The following is a 17,158-nucleotide window of genomic DNA, read 5'->3' on the forward strand; positions in this document are numbered from 1 at the left end:
TATAATTAATTTATTCTGCTCAAACTAATCAGTGTCATAATTGCAGCATTATCCAGTAACAAAATGATGCAATCTTGTACACATAGTAAAACAGAAAGGCAAAGTATCTGTAGTTACTTTATTACGTCATACAAATTAAGTTCAGACTGAGGTGAAATATCTGCAAAGTAACCTGTTCCGGTTGTATAAGCAATCTATGTATGACACCTTTTCCACTTTGATACAGGTATCCGACGACAAGGGTTGAGTAAAGCATGAGTTTGTGCTTGGAAATGAAGCAGCTCCTCAAAGACCACTCACACACAGTGTGGCGGTGTCACACAGATTGAAGTATTGAACTCCAGCACTCCTGCAAAATATTTTAGTTTTGAATAAGATGGGGGAAGAAAATAATAATTAAATACAGTACTGTTTAATGTGTTTTTCATATACACGTTCCGATTATTTTCAGCTTTTCTCTAGGAAAGACATTCATTGTTCACAAACAACTCGCTCATTTGAACTGTAGGTTTATCATCACCATCATCACCAAACATGGATCTATCTAAAAGCCTTAACCTTAGACGCGGTCAGATGGTTGTCGTTATTTAAAATGTTAGAATGCTAAAATACTCTAAAGCAGAAGAAGCCCCAGCGTTGGGTCGCGTAAGCGTTCTCCTTCACAAATGACAGACGGAGTAAAGCTTCTCACCACACTGTTCACCTAGACTAATGGCTATTCTTATTAAATTTAAGTTGACAGCAGCTGATTCTGTTCTCTCTATAGCTTTCAGTGCGCATTAATTTCAATAAACAAGTCGGTACTCCATTTGTGACCTGTGTACGAAGTCCTTTGAACCCAGGACCTGCAAGTTTCTGCTATGCTTAACTAAATCAAGTCATCTTCTAGCCAAGCACCATTATGAATAATTCTTCTTGGTGTCTGACCACCCAACATGCGGATTTGGTGATAGAAAAGGTACCATGACTCTAACAAGGTCTTATCATATCCGTTTCCACTACAACGCTGGCTGAAATTAAGGCCACGGGATTTACTCATTGTATTAGAACATTGTTCAATGCCTGAAACCCCCGGAACTCAAACCAGCCCGGCCCAGAGTGCCACAAAGAGTCTCCCTTTCATGTCTCATCTCAGTAGCAGAAACAAGCAGTTAATATTAGTGATAATACAAGCAGTGTTAGAAATTTCCTTTTCAGCATTAGCTCTCAATGTGTCAAGAGACCACTGCCTAATGTTTTCTATTAGCAAGCTACATAGTGCTTGATTCTGTATATCCCAAGTACTACACAAAGGACAATCCTATCTGGTCCTAAAGATAGAAGCCTACTGTTTTTGGCACAACTAAACAGGACTGGCAAAGCACGATAAAGAATCCAGAAAAAAAAACTGAAGTACAGTAAAGAGCATAAAATATCCGTGATTTGATACATTTACATTGCGCCATGGTAAAGGATGACCATGTTACTTTGTAGTATTAAAATAAGCACCCCTTGTTGTAACTGAGTGAAACCTACATCCGAATTCACTTTGTTAAAGAAATAGGCAGCCACGATTAATAAGACTACGGTATATGGATGTAAAAGGAATAAAACGCTAATGACAGTCCTTAGTCAAGTGTAAGATAAACGTGCAAGCTAATGCAATATATATATGTATATACATATCTACATACATACATACGTTAGATAACCACCAATTTGACTCTTTAAAGGCCTCGGAAAAATAATTCCCTTTAAACAAACGATAAAACAAGGCAAAATAGTGCAAGAGGTAATGGTACAACTTGATGCTATCTGTTGGTAGCAGATGTCAGACATTAATCCAGAGCATTAGTCTATTTCAGCAGTGGGGCCAAACCTGGTCCACCCACTGTAGCACCCCCTGCTGGTTTCCTCTATCAATCCCCAAACAACTTTCCCCTGAAAAAGATTTATTTCAAAGGGATTTTTTTTTCTTTTAGACCTTAACCAAGGCAAAACCGGCCCAGTTTCCCCAGAAGCCTTTTTCCGAGAGTCGCAACTGGCAGCCTGGACTTTCTAGCATAATTCAAAGAAACGAAAACTATAATACAACCTATGAGAACACAGCAAAGCCATCCACTCAAGAGGTTTTACTGCCAAGGCGGAGACCCCCCCAACCCGTCGGGATACACTGCTTCCCAGCGCAGCGTGCGACATGCCCGTGTTCATGCCTAGGAGCTCTGAGTGCCGTGGGAGTCGCCATCAGGTCTGAGAGAAGCGGGCCGACCCTGGCTGGGTGGCAGCGTCACGTCCCCAGGTGACAAGGACAGCTCATTTTCTAGGTTCTCACAATCGTTGCTCTCCTCTTCCTCCTGGTCCTCCTCGTCCTCCTGGCCAGCAGCCCGCCTGTCCAAGGAGTCCAAACTGGAGCCATCGCCCAGCGGCAGACTCAGTGGGTTAGGGTGACCCGGAGAGCCCACTGCCTGAGGTCTGGGGAGGAAGACGACGTTGGCCTTGCTGCCGAGCGCCGAGGAGGAGTCGTGACCGACCACATCCGAATACAGCGGCGGCATGTCCGAGGTTCCGGGTCTCTCCAGGCCCATCCGCTCCAAGGTGGAGCTGCGGAAGCCAATCCTGGACGTCACAGAAGAATCGGAATTTTCAACTACAGATGCGCTCGACTCCACAGTTTCTGCTTCTTCTAATTCCTGGAGTCCTGTAAACAGAAGTGAGAAAAAATAAATCTATTTTTGTTGCTGCTTGCATTTACTTATCTTGTACAAAATCTAATTTTATAAATCACTACAAAAATCAAAGTTAACCAAAGTAAAACAAAGCAAATCATGAACCCACTGGTCATCCAACCATGCATTCATGCACAAGGCAAGGATACAAAACTGCTGGTCACACACAGACAATTTAGGTAACTCAGAGGCAAAAAAAATAAATAAACCACCTTATTACATGTTTTTGGATTGCAGCAGGAAGCTGCACTACACAAAATCCCACACAAGGCAGGGACAACACACACAGACACACACAAATGCCAAAGGCAGATTAGGTATCGATCTTTGTGGACACTCTTCATTCATTTCTATGGGCATACACCTAATCCCAATAATGACAACCCTAACTGTAACCATAAGTTACCAAACAAAATACAAGACGTTTTTTTATCAAATTGCGTTTCTCCACGTGGGAACTGGGAAAAAATCCGCACACCTTCAAAACAACAGGTAACCATCACATTCTGGGGACATCTGGTGACCATGCACACACACACACATGCACACACAAAGTTCATATATTCCTGTCATTGTGGGGACCCTCCATTCATTTCTAGCCTTAATCTTTAACCATAGGTAACCAAACAAAATAGAAGACATTTGGCTATTTATAAATCTGAGGTTTATATTGAGGAGACCTTAAAAATGTCACCACACTGGATTTGAACTCTTAGCCTAGTCTTGTACAGCAATAGAGCTACCTACTGACCCATCACACTGACAGAGCTCTATTAAACATCCAGAACACACACAGTAGCTAGTTTATTACGTACGCCTTAACGCATAAAGCATGAAGTTCCAAACAGCGACGTACATAGTTGCAACTGAATTATACCGCACACAGTACATAGATAGGGTTCAGAGACTCAGTTAGCATTCGGCTAAGAAGGACCATGATGTGTGATCTACACGATTTTGAATGTAGTCTGACTGTTGACACCAGGTTGTTGCAACATCACAGAAGCATCCCCCTCCGGTGAGGTCAGACCAGGAATGACCAGGCTTTTTAAAGCAATATCCCCATACTGGTTCCGGAGGCAAAATGGGTTGTGCCCAGTACTAGCTAGCCTTACCTAATAAAGTGGCCCCAGAATGCACTGTCTGTGACAATATACCAGCAGAAGACTTACTTCTTTCTTCCTCTGCACTCTTACGTTTTCTGAGTGCTATTTCCTGTTTGAGTCTGTTTACTTCATCCTGGATTTTTTCTTTCACACGTTCACTCTGTTCAACCTCCCCACAGACAGCCTACAACAGTAAGAGGACCAATGAAGACAACAACGTGTGCCCTAACATCGTAGACTTGACTGACACAGTTACAGAAGATGTGGTTATACAGTTACTACGAGATGCTAACATGCCAATACCCTCATGACAAGTCTGGCATAGCGTGTCACAAACCACATGAAAGTGTGATTTTGAAAGTTTCCTGTATCTTTCAACGGTATAAATCTTACCTGAACCTTTTCTTGAAGTGCACTGTACACCTGAAATATTGTTCTGATATCTTTCATGACTCCATCCTTGTCAAAAAATTCAGCCCTGGAACAGACATCCACATCAAAATTTTAAACTGAGCATTTCACAGACCGTACCTGAACCACAACCAGAAATACACAGCGACTAGTTAAAGATTTTAACTAACAGTTTAATCTACATTACTGTCTACTGCCTTTACAATCCAGGACTTTGATATGTGACTTGATACATGTCCAGATCATGCATTGCTGTGTTTATTATTGTAATTATAACTGGCCAAATGACAAATTGTCAATATTCTACGTATAGCTATTTAACACAGAGTAGTGTCTGATACAGTAATATTTTCATTTGGGCTTCTAAGGGTTGTGAGTACAAAAATCAAAAAACAATGATGCTTTGATTATAGGCTAAATTTGTTAATACAGACGCTCCTCTACTTACGGACTTTCAGACATACGAACGAAGGGGACTGTAAGTCCAAATTGTGTTCATTGGGCTCCCGTTTCCTGTCCGCAACATCATTTTTTTTTCCTGTGTGCTAATTCCGCCCAGTACGACTTCAGGCCGCTATTCCCACCACGCAGCAGCGCACCGTGCGTCCGTACTCCCAGCATCCTGGTTCTTAGTACTTGCGTATACCCTTAAATGATGTTGAATAACGACTTTATTTCATTTCATGGTACGAACGGCTGTTCGGAACACATCTCATCCGTAAGTAGAGGAGCGTCTGTATCTAAGATTTTAAGTTTAAACGAATTTGACAGCAGCTCTGCTATCTCCCCCAGTGTCCTGGGAGTTGCAGGTTAGAACTTTATAACCTTGAACAACTGCTCCAATAGTGCTGAACACAAGTTGACCCTTTTCTCTGACTGCAAAACTTGCTTTCACCTTCATATATAGATATTGGTGACACTTTCTCATGTAGAGCAGGACGGTATAATGTGAAAAGTATCCAATTTACCGAAAGAGCATGAATTGCTATTCTATTCTAAACCGTTTAAAAGTGTAAAGATACAAATTATTTTTCACACCAAATTTGTTATTATATAATCATTTTTGATTCATGTTAAATCACACTTCACTCTAGTTAACAGACCATTTTCATACAAAACTGCTGAGAGATTACAGTATAAAAGAACAAATTAATGTTATACTCCTTATTTTCTTCCTAGTTATGTAAATTTTGATGACATAATGTATGCATGAAAAAATGTATCATGAACAGCGTTTGCAAGAAAACCTAGATTCTGCATAAGTGTCTCATGCAAACACTGATTGAAAATGAAATTTGACCACTGGGATGGCTTTATATATGTTTGTTTGCATATTTCTAATAGCAGAACACCAAGGTGCTACATGGGGCTACATAGTTAGTTGCAGACGAACATGATTCATGCTGAATCCCTTCTCCACAATGTTAGCATTTTAGTTGTCTGCCCACCACACAGTTTATTTCGGCAGCATAGGGCCCATCGCACACCTTTTAGTTTGGGTCTTTCCATATTTGGTGAACTATAAATTACATTGGTGTCTCAAACGAAAGCCAGGTAACCTTTGTTAGCAACCCCACCAAACTCATAGCGATCACTCACCCCTGTTCTTTGATCACCTTGGCGTAGTTCAACGATGTGTTTGGTACAGAGGATACCTTGTATTCTTGCTGGCTGGTGTTGCCAAGGTTGGGGATGCTGAGGGAGACCCTTTGATTGTACCTTCAGGATGAAGAGCACAAACAGGCTGCACTGAAGATCCCCGCCTCTTCAGACACAATGTATATTAAATGATCACCCTGTCCTGAAGCTCACTACAAGTGACACTCAGACGTAAGGCTGGAAGTCAGTGTCTTGGCAGTAATATCAACAATCCATTGCAAAGATGAATTAAGCATTCAGCAAAGCCTGTGGTGTGTGTACAACATGAGAAAACATTACCGGCAAGGATCTGTGACGTGTAAGTTGACCTTCGGTCTTCAGAACAGCTTAAATTTAGCTCTGAATGCAGTCACATGTTTTAAGCAGTGTGTGATGAAATGTTCCTCAAGAAACAAAAAGGATCGCGGAACTGGGATGAATCTACTGCTTACGCTGCACCCCAAAACATCCCAGAAGTATATGGAAGTCATTTCACTTCATCCTGGCGTTCATAAAGCAAACCTTTAGATTTTTTGAGCAGTGTATATGGGAGTATTAACATCCTGGAATATGAGAACATCACGAAGGAACAGAGTTGCACTATGACGTCATATTCCTTGGCTATTATACAACCACGCAGAGCAACTATTGGACCTAATGACTCCCATAAGCTGTCTGCCCATAGCAACAGACACTGTGGGCGGAATGCAACCTTTGTCTTTCCTCTTTCTGGTTGGGTTTATATTCAGAGAAAGTAGCTGAAAGATGATCCACTGGACCATATGAAGCCTTTTTCAATACTCAGGGATCTAGCTAATAGGCTCCTTAAACTGGGTGATATAGGTCTGTGCCCATCAGCCTTGGATACAAGCAGGTTGTACAAATGTCATAAACACCAGCTTAGCGAAGCTTAAGGTATACAGTTTTTGTTGAGACTGGGTCATCCAAGTACTCACTCGGTGATATGGCCATTTTTGAGGACTCTCTCTCACTTGCAACCATTTTTCTGCTTTTCTGATGCAGAAAACCTCACAATATCTTAATATACATTCTGAACACACATTATAGATATTTTTGGTTAGTTTTAATTACTACTCAATAGATCTGTATCAACATTCCAGGCTATTTTCTTTCAAGGAAGTTATAGAAACCAAAACCGATACTCATTGTTTAGGGTTGTTAAGTGCAAATATTATGGTTACAGTAACAGAAACACAAAACTGAACGATCGAACTTGAGATGGACATCACCATACCGTTTGTTTGGCCTGAAGAGCACATACTCTAGCGCGTGTGTTGAGTTGTTGGCAGTGGAGATGAAGCTGAAGAGAAGGAAGACAAGGTCGGGCACGCCCAAGATCTGTGTCAACTGCTTGTGGATGATCTGTTCCCTGAATGACATTTGTTGCTGTGTGTTTCTTCTGAACCGGTACCAGCCAATGACATTCTGAAGAGAACATACATATGGTTTTTTTGTGACAATTCATCATTTGAGCCAACAAACATCTGTTGCACAGCTTAATTAGATTGTGGTCCATCCATCCATCCATCCATCCATCCATCCATCCATCCATCCATCCATGCTCGCTTGTCCTAAGCAGGGTCACGAGGGCTCCAGAGCATTTCCCCGAAGCTACGGGTGCAAGGCAGAGATTAATCCAGGACGGGGCACCAAATCATCGCAGGGCACACAAGCCATACACCCACACTCACACCTATAAGCAATTTTGGTAACTGCAATTCACCTTAACATGTTTTTGAATTGTGGGGAGAAAACAGGGGAACAAGACAGACTATTAAAAAGAAAAACACACAACACATGGCAGAAAAACAGGAATTAAAGACAAAGACTTGTAGTTGCCATGAGCATAGAATTTAACCAGAAATGATCCAGCAAAATATTCAGAAATGAACATGTACAAATGTGTAAGTCAGTTTGGGAAAAGGCATTAGCTAAAAAACATAACATATATTAAAATAATTTTGTCCAAGCTTGTGGGAATGGGGTCTTTGTCTAGGTCAATGTTTCAAAGCAGCAAAACTTACTTTTCTTCTATCTTTGAGAATTTTGTTGAGGTTCACTTCACTCACTTTACCTGCGTAGTCATAAAAGCTGAAACAAGAGGCAGACTGATTAATATTCACTTTGTAACACTTGGACCTTGCCCTGGGATGGTTGTTCCAGTTAGTTTAGCTGGGTATATTGTTAAATGAACAGACAAAACAGCAATTTAATTTAAGACGTTGATACAAATGATCAAATAAATGAAACGTTTACTGAAATGTATAAAGACATCTTACCTAAACAGTTGTGCACAAGGTTCATGGTTATGGATTTCTGTAAATATACAGCATATATATGAGGAAGAATTCTACAGAATGCATGAACACACTAAATTTCAACACCGGTAATGTGTTAGTACTATTATCTTTATAATAAAATTACTACTACAACTATGTTCACTACTAGCACTATTATTTTTGTTGTTATTATTACTGCATTATGTGTCATGTCTCCTCACAGGAAACCACCTAACCTCATGGCCTATGTTTATATTCTACCATTCATTACTTTGTGTAGTACCACCCCTAGGTCTTAAAATGTATATTTATATTTAAAAAAATGTGCATTTTATTATATATATTATATAAGCATACATGCATAAACATATATATGGACACAATATTAAATGCATATATACAAAATATGCATTATATATATAGTTTCTGGAAACTATATACATACATGCATAAACACATATTTATACAATGTTTATACACACACAATTTTATATTTATATGTAATTCTCTGTCCCTTTACATTGTGCTATTATGTTGATTTGCCTTATCCTGTTCATAACTGCTGCTGTAATGCTGAAAGCACCTTTTGTTTGCAGACATGCCTGAATGCTACTCTTTTGCTTAACATTTACTTCACCATATATAAACAACAAAAAAACATATGCTTACTTTTATTAATAAACCTTGTTTCCATAAATGACATTGAGTAGGAACAGAGATCTTACCAACTACTTGGAGAAATTCAGTGTTGCTGATCTGAGCATCACTTATGCTAAATGATTCCTCTCGCCTCACGTCCCCCAGCAAAAAACCTTCCTAAAGAAAGCAACATATTTTTTGCATTGTTACATTGCGACACACTGAAATCTGGTCTGCAGTTCAAATCCACTGAGAATAACTATAACACTATTACTAAAACATTACACGATAAGGAAAAACAAGAACGGCTCTATTCTAACAAAAACATTTAGCAAAAACACCATTAATCATAGACGTGACTAACAAAACAATAAATCAGAACAGTTAAATGACATGACAGAAATCAGGCCCAAAGTCAAAAAAAGAAGATCGGCAAGCTGCCTTCCATTGCAGCATCATCAACTACTGGAATTGTTCCTGACGAATTTCCTGAGGTTCAATACAAAGTCATAAACCAAGGCAGATAAAAAGCTGTAACCCAGGACCTTATGGGAGCACAGCCCCACTGCCTGGAAGAAGGTAAAGCTTCCAAGCTTTCTTCATTGCTGCTGTTAGCAGACTAAGGAAAAAAAACACGTTTAAACCATTTAAGGAGTTCTAAAATATTTAGGTGAAACAGCACCAAAACATTGCACATAAAGCTGACAATTAAGAAAATCAGCCAATTTAGTTGTCAAGCAAAACAGTAGCTGAAATGCACAGAGCAAACTTTAAACACAGAACTAATTCATTAAAAATGAGAATGCATCAGTGCCGCATTTGTTGTTCAATTCAAAAAGTCCTAAGCTAATTAAGCTGCAGACCTTTGCCAGACTAATTGTATAACATCTAGGACTAAGAAGAATCCAGTCAAGTGACAGAAAGTCCTAGGCATTCACTTGACATTTGTCCTATGAAGTATAATTCTATACATCCTGGGACACACCTAATGACATCCAAGAATGATCCAAAACGAGTCCCGTGCTCCACTATACACAATATAACTAAAAATGTCTTCTGGACATTTTACACTTACAAGAGACAAGACTTGTCTACAGTGGTGCGATATCTCATCCACTGGTTTACTTTTGTCTTTTATTAAATACCATAAAGAAAATAAGAACTTAATTGAACATACTTTAAACTTCTTACACAAAGATATGGATAAATATTATATCCATCAGATCTCCATATATGGGAAATATAACAGATCAGCAATGGCATCTGTTTGACCATAACTCATCAGAAGCTTGTCAGTTTCAGACTACAGGCACACAGGATTTCCCTTAACATGTAGAGGCAAAGCTAAAACTAAACAAGAGCTAAACAAGCAACTTTAGTATTTTTTTTTTCTGGAAACTAATAATTTGCTTTCATGCCATAATCTGCAGAACAGTCAGGATACCAGCCATCATAAAACTGGCAAAATAACTCATGGTAATTTCTGATGACATATACATTCTTTTCGAATGTAACTAAATGCACTTCAATAATTCAATAAATTCCTAATTTAAAATTGTATTTTAAAAAAACTCACAATCTCATACCAGAATTTTAACCTGAGGAATAAATAACTATGTTATTGACTGATGTTTACTAATTAGGGAGCTAAACGAACAAACGTTTACTACTAACGCTGAAGCAAAACAAAAGGCTTCTCTTTCTGACCAAACTAATTATCGTCTCACAGGGCACAGCGCTCTCACAGGCTTGACTCAGTGGTCAACCGACTTTCTGTTCATATATGTGGTTTTGTATAGGTACAAAGTAATGTGTGAACAATGGCACAAAAACACAAATCTATAGTCGATTAAACCCAGCTATACGGCAAGACACAAAACATTAGTCGCAAAATTACTATCAGATACCAAGTTAACTAAGAAGATAGTCCAGTTATTTAGCCAAATATGTCACTGTGAGCTGCAGCATTTTAAGATGACACTGGAGAAACTTGATACCCTTCACATAATGCACCGGAAATGACCAAACAAACCAAATAACTCAACATATCCCTCTCAATTTTGATCAGCGACTTGGAATACTTACGTGGTCGGAGTTGCTGTTAGCACTGTGATAACACACAGAACTGAAAGTATAACCTGAAATGGAAGCCGCCATAATGGAAGCTTCCCCACCTGCCCCACAATCCCCTACGGCCCAAATCTTCATTACGTCATGAACATCCGGTATCTTTTCAAGGTGTTCTGGGATATGTAGGCGGTGTGAAAAATAATAGACGTTCAGTATGCATATTGCAGGTACATTATTTTGCAACTCATGTACTTTATAATAACATTGTACTCTAAACGTAAAGAGACTTTGAAATAATTATTTTTCTATACAACTTTTATTTTTTTTTGTTTATTTAACGGGTCCCTGTGTCCGTGCTAATAATGCTTCTTCCTGTGACTTCCTGGAAGGCGTGTCTTCTGACAGCATGGATTCGAAATTCAGCTCGCAGGTTTGTCACCATGCTGCTAGATGCGATGAAAAACAAAAAGAAGATGAAGATTTGGGCGAAGATTTCTTGCCTTCAAAGTTGGGAACAAAAGAGTAGTAAGTAAATAAGCATTTAATTGTACAGATCGATTTTTATTCTATTCATTTTCAATAGCTACTGACCTAATAAGTCGCGCTGTAATGGAAATTAAGTTTGTCCTGGAGCAGAAGTCGCAAAGCAGTTACGGTATATCCATCCCCCAGCCCTTCAACCTGGAGGCTGTCCTGTGCAGCAAAGGGAAGCAAGGCAGTGAAACACGGCACAAGATGATTTAACGACATTTATCCTTGGACTGCATGAAAGAATCGCAGCAATCCCGCGAAATCCGGAGAGAAAGTGTGACAACTCATACACACGGCGTGAGGGTTCATGTCCTTAACTTTGTATTATTATATATATTATTTGTCTGTGTTTTAGTTGGGATGATGCCTATCAAAGAGAATTGCAAGCATTCGAAGACATAGGGGATGTCGGTGAGATATGGTAAAAATCTTACTCCGTGTTTTCACATTATGTGAGCAGTAAAATTATTCTGTATTTTAATGTATCAGACAATATACAGTACGAGAGGTTCGTTTACATAAAGTGTGTTTGTTTGTTTCCTTCTAGGTTTGGAGAGGAGAGCATGGAGCGTGTAGTCAGGTGGCTGGACAAAATGAAAATCCCCAGAAATGCTGCTATTCTTGATATTGGAACTGGAAACGGCGTCTTCCTTGTTGAACTGGTGCGTTTCATTAAAAATAAATGACCGCTAAGAAAATAACACGTCCTGTGTTGTTGCTCATGTACCGGTTTTGCATCTCAAGGTGCATAGTAATTTAATATTTTGATGTAATTAATATAACCGCAGTTTTAATGAGGTATTGTGCTGTATTTGTCTGAAATATCCTTGTCTCGCATTTAATTTTCCACAGGCTAAGCATGGATTTACAAATCTCACAGGGATAGATTATTCAACTTCAGCTGTGAAGCTGTCAAACAACATACTGGAGAAAGAAGCCTTATCCGGCGTAAAAGTTAAGGTAACTCCTTAACGAAACAGCTGCACAAGGTGTTACGCGGTGCTTTTTAAATATGTCTCCCATGTGTTTTTAGAAATATGATGATTTTTTTTTTTGTCATTTACCAGCAGCATGTACAAGAGCAAACAGTATTATGGAAAATGGTTTAATGCTGAATGCTGCAGTTCTGAAAGTGAACAGCTGGTGGAAGCATTGGGCTTTACTGACAACTTTTAAGTCGACCCCCATTTCATCAAAGCTGGGGCAAAACAATTAAAACAGCACGCGATCAAGTGAAAAGGTTTAGCGGATCTTTTTAAAGATTCCTTCAGGTTTTAATTTTATTTCTATATCAAGCAGTCTACTGCTTGCACTGCTCTTACTGTTCAATGAAATAGTTACACTTTCCGTAGTATACTCTGGCCCAAGGATGCTTTTCCAGTGTGAGGAATCTCTGCCATGTTTATTTTGCAAGGGGAGAGACGGCACCAGAGAGGTGTTAAAAGTAATCAAGGGTAATCTTGTAAAAGTCTGACAAATTAACCGCCTCATTCACAACCAAGGTTGTTTCCACTTGCACTATGCATAGATTCATGCTGGATTTCCATATATGTGAGAATGGTGTTCTGTGGTAATGGATATCTTGGCAGATGGCATGGTGGAGTCAATATTGACCCTAGTTTTGGCACTTTTCTATTTATTGCTTAGTGTAGAGAATTTACTGCCAACAGGTAAGTCTCCCAGGCAGCAATGTCTGGAAAGTCACGTGATGAAACTCGAGCTCATCCTCCCTGTCATATCTAACTAGTTTTTTCTACCTCTCTGTAAGAATTTAGTTGGCCATTAATTTAGTTGGATGATGGTCAAGATAGTACAATGGAGTGGAGTCATACTGCACAACCTACCAAAGTTCTTATCCATTGCACATGCTACAGTGGGGCTATGTGTCTCCCACTGGCAGGAGAATTGCTCCTTCAATGCCAAGCGAGTGCCCTGAATGCATTACAGCATCAGACAAGAGCCTGCTGTCCATAAGAGATGTAACAAAACATAAAGGTCAACTGTCCAATGAGGTGGTCTGCGCCAAACAACATGACTCAATACCACAGCACAACTGTCCAATGTAGTGGTCTGCCCCAAACAACATGACTCAATACCACAGCACAACTGTCCAATGTAGTGGTCTGCCCCAAACAACATGACTCAATACCACAGCACAACTGTCCAATGTAGTGGTCTGCCCCAAACAACATGACTCAATACCACAGCACAACTGTCCAATGTAGTGGTCTGCCCCAAACAACATGACTCAATACCACAGCACAACTGTCCAATGAGGTGATCTGTCATAAACAACATGACTCAGTACCAGAGCACAACTGTCCAATGAGGTGGTCTGCGCCAAACAACATGACTCAATACCACAGCACAACTGTCCAATGAGGTGGTCTGCGCCAAACAACATGACTCAATACCACAGCACAACTGTCCAATGTAGTGGTCTGCCCCAAACAACATGACTCAATACCACAGCACAACTGTCCAATGAGGTGGTCTGCGCCAAACAACATGACTCAATACCACAGCACAACTGTCCAATGTGGTGGTCTGTCATAAACAACATGACTCAATACCACAGCACAACTGTCCAATGAGGTGGTCTGCCCCAAACAACATGACTCAATACCACAGCACAACTGTCCAAGGAGGTGGTCTGTCCCAAACAACATGACTCAGTACCACAGCACAACTGTCCAATGAGGTGGTCTGCCCCAACAACATGACTCAGTACCAGAGCACAACTGTCCAATGAGGTGGTCTGTCCCAAACAACATGACTCAATACCACAGCACAACTGTCCAATGAGGTGGTCTGCCCCAACAACATGACTCAGTACCAGAGCACAACTGTACTGCAGAACATATTCTTTGCCATCAGTGCTATAAAAATACAGTCAGAAATAGCCTTTTGAATGTAGAAAATGGATCCGACTTGCAGCATTTCAAAATCTTTATACAATTTGTATGGTCTCCAACACCAGTGAGGGCCTATGTAAATTAATACCATTTTTACCTTATTTGCTTAAAAAAGTGTTAATACTTATGTATAAAAACATTATTATTGCTAAGGATAATGAATAGATAAAGATTTGTTTATTTGTGCTGAATTTAAATGGTTGGTTTTTTCCTCCTGTTTGATTACAGGAAATGGACTTCCTTAGTTTCTCTGAGGAGTTGGGTAGTTTTGACATAAGTATAGACAAGGGCACATTCGATGCCATAACTCTCAATGTCAGTGCTAAGGATGATGGGAAAGAGCGCTACGTTAAAGCTCTTCAGGGAGTGCTCAGGATGGGTGGATTCTTTGTCATCACTTCCTGTAACTGGACTAAAGAGCAGCTGTTGGATATATTCAGCAATGGTGAGTGGCCTTCCAGTTAATGTCCAGATTCTGATGTCAGTGATGGCTATTATTTTAAAAGTGATGTGCAGTCATTTTCACTCTTTCTCGACGAAGCAGCAATTCCATGCTTTAAATGTGGCAAACTAGACAGTAACACTTTATATGAGGGGGCTCTGTTATGCAGGGTCTGACCATAACATAAGGAGAAAGACCAGCGGTAAAATGAACACAAAGATTTACTGTTGTTAGACAAGTATTTACAATATTTACAAACAATTGATGATGATACAAGTTACACATCTGCCCAAAAATAATATAGTACTACACTCAACATTAATGTGTTAATTATCCAGAAAAATAAGTGTTACTTAATGATCCCATGTTCGTTCATCATTAATTAGTCATGACTGTTCATGTATCTCATGCATTTACTATATTTGTTCATGATTTGTACTTGAGTAGTAACTGAGTTATTAATTTTAAGTTACTTGTGCCATTTCAAGTAAACTTTCACCAACTAGTCTGTCACATGACTCTTTCTAAAATCTACTGGAGATGTTAGGGGTTATGGTTTAATGCAAGACGCTTAATTAACGGGGGGGCAGATGCCCTCAGTCACTCCTCCCATTAATTCCCCAGGTATTAGTAACAGGAGAGAAAACTGACCAATCTGCCAGGCAGATTATTTGGAAATTCCAACCATTCAGATTGTCTTCTAAGATACAGAGATGTTCTAAGTTTATAAAATGTGAAATTCCAGGAAGGCCGACTTTAAAGTAAGGTTACAACCGCTGGATGTATCTTATCTGCTTGTAATCACCACCTTTAAACGTGTCTGTACTCTGCCCTACAGGGTTCAAGTTCCTGCATGAGCTGCCAACACCTAGCTTTCAGTTTGGTGGCAGAACTGGAAATAATGTCACTGTCTTGGTTCTTGAACGAATATGAGTTCTGATGTCACACCAAACAGCACTGCGTGACAAGCATCCCCCTGCTCTGTTACATTGTCAACAAAACATGTTTGTGTTCAGTTTACGACATAAGGATTTATTTTGGTTGAACATCCTGAAGAGTAACTTTCATTTTGACCTGGGTTTGTGAAATTGATAGGCCATTGCATGCTCTCAGTTTTAAACTATGTATAGCTATATTGATGGAGTCATTAAAAAGATCCTACCTCTCTTGTATAAATATGTCAAATTAAGGTTTTTTTTTTAATTGCCTAAAATGTCCTGGATTACTGCTTTCTTTGACCTTATATTTATTAAGAAAGGTTTCCATATTCAATTAGTTCTGCACTTTCTCTCATAGCATAAGGATATCATTTTCAATTTTGGTGTGGTTGATATATTTAGATATTATTAGTTTTAATGTCTTAAACATAAAACAGGAATAGAACAGTAGGTGGGGTTCTTCACTAACCTGTAATATTTCATTTTTTGTGGCGTTACTTTTTGCTTTTTGTCTACTGTCATCTGTTAATAGAATGAGGTCTTAACTCAAACAACATCACTTTATTTTTAGGCATTACGTAAAAAGCTTAAGAATCTGTACGCAATCACTTGGGAGGTTTTTTAATTATTACGCTGCCAATGAAGAAACCAGTAATCAAGTATCTTACGATCCAATATTACAGTGTTACCAGCGTTTTAATCTTTCTTAAGAATTCAAAAATTTCACTCTGGCAAATGAGGCTGCATGTTTTTAAGATTTTCCACAATATTTTTGTAAAGGCTATATGTACATTCCCGGACGTTTATCAAACTTCATATTAGTTGTACAAAAAATAGTTGATTAGCAATAAATCAAAAATCTATCTCGGTTATTGGTTTAAAAACCAGGCGTTAAATGTATTGTGTGTTATTTTTTAATTGTATATCAAAAATGTTTCAATTACTGTAGTGTGAAACATAGAAATGTATGGAGGTTGTATCACCAACATTTGGGCTCCAAATCCATGACTGTACAGTGTTAACTTTCAAAAGAAAAATAAAATATCAGTGTTTTTCCATTGCTTGGACACCTGGTCTTATAATATGATTTTCACATATTGATTAAATTACTTATATAGCTGCGGTTTTAGTGGTTGTGCAGTAATGTGGAAATTGGGGGAAACCCTCTCCTCTACATTTCAGTCATAAACTTTGACACGCTAAGGAAGAAAAGAACTGCAACCTTGTTTCAGGGACCCAACAAAATATTAATTATGCAACTAACGAACATATTGAGTTTTTGTTAAATCTGACGTTTGGGTTTATTATTTTTTTCATGATGAAAGCCATGAAGATCTGCATCACTTTAAAACTTGAACAAACCCAGAAATTCGTGTCGAATTTACTTACGGAGGGTACTTCAAATTTGAAAGACATAAAACGCGAACCATACTATATCAGAGATCGATGCGCGACACATGGGA

General features: G+C 39.1%; 2 protein-coding genes across 4 annotated transcripts; one reads left to right on the forward strand and one right to left on the reverse strand.

Moving 5' to 3' along the window:
- Nucleotides 1-104: 104 nt before the first annotated feature.
- On the reverse strand, nt 105-11,017 carry abraxas2 (abraxas 2, BRISC complex subunit). The gene is made up of 9 exons (XM_049009399.1): nt 10,885-11,017; nt 8,886-8,976; nt 8,161-8,197; nt 7,906-7,972; nt 7,116-7,306; nt 5,822-5,941; nt 4,205-4,289; nt 3,878-3,995; nt 105-2,677 (listed from the first exon to the last, which is right to left on the reverse strand). The coding sequence occupies exons 1-9, from the start codon at nt 11,005-11,007 to the stop codon at nt 2,193-2,195; spliced, it is 1,317 nt and encodes a 438-aa protein (XP_048865356.1). The 5' UTR covers nt 11,008-11,017; the 3' UTR covers nt 105-2,192.
- A 220-nt stretch (nt 11,018-11,237) lies between these two features.
- Nucleotides 11,238-16,751, forward strand: eef1akmt2 (EEF1A lysine methyltransferase 2). Of its 3 annotated transcripts, XM_049009410.1 has the most exons (7): nt 11,258-11,394; nt 11,542-11,674; nt 11,756-11,821; nt 11,948-12,062; nt 12,253-12,360; nt 14,544-14,760; nt 15,596-16,751. In XM_049009410.1, the coding sequence occupies exons 4-7, from the start codon at nt 11,964-11,966 to the stop codon at nt 15,688-15,690; spliced, it is 519 nt and encodes a 172-aa protein (XP_048865367.1). In that variant the 5' UTR covers nt 11,258-11,394; nt 11,542-11,674; nt 11,756-11,821; nt 11,948-11,963; the 3' UTR covers nt 15,691-16,751. The 3 variants fall into 3 exon arrangements, with proteins under 3 accessions (XP_048865365.1, XP_048865367.1, XP_048865366.1); XM_049009408.1 differs by lacking the exon at nt 11,542-11,674 and having other exon boundaries at nt 11,238-11,394; XM_049009409.1 differs by having other exon boundaries at nt 11,542-11,821.
- Nucleotides 16,752-17,158: the final 407 nt, after the last annotated feature.

Source organism: Brienomyrus brachyistius, chromosome 3 (assembly GCF_023856365.1).
Source record: "Brienomyrus brachyistius isolate T26 chromosome 3, BBRACH_0.4, whole genome shotgun sequence".
In the NCBI taxonomy this organism is placed as follows: domain Eukaryota; kingdom Metazoa; phylum Chordata; class Actinopteri; order Osteoglossiformes; family Mormyridae; genus Brienomyrus; species Brienomyrus brachyistius.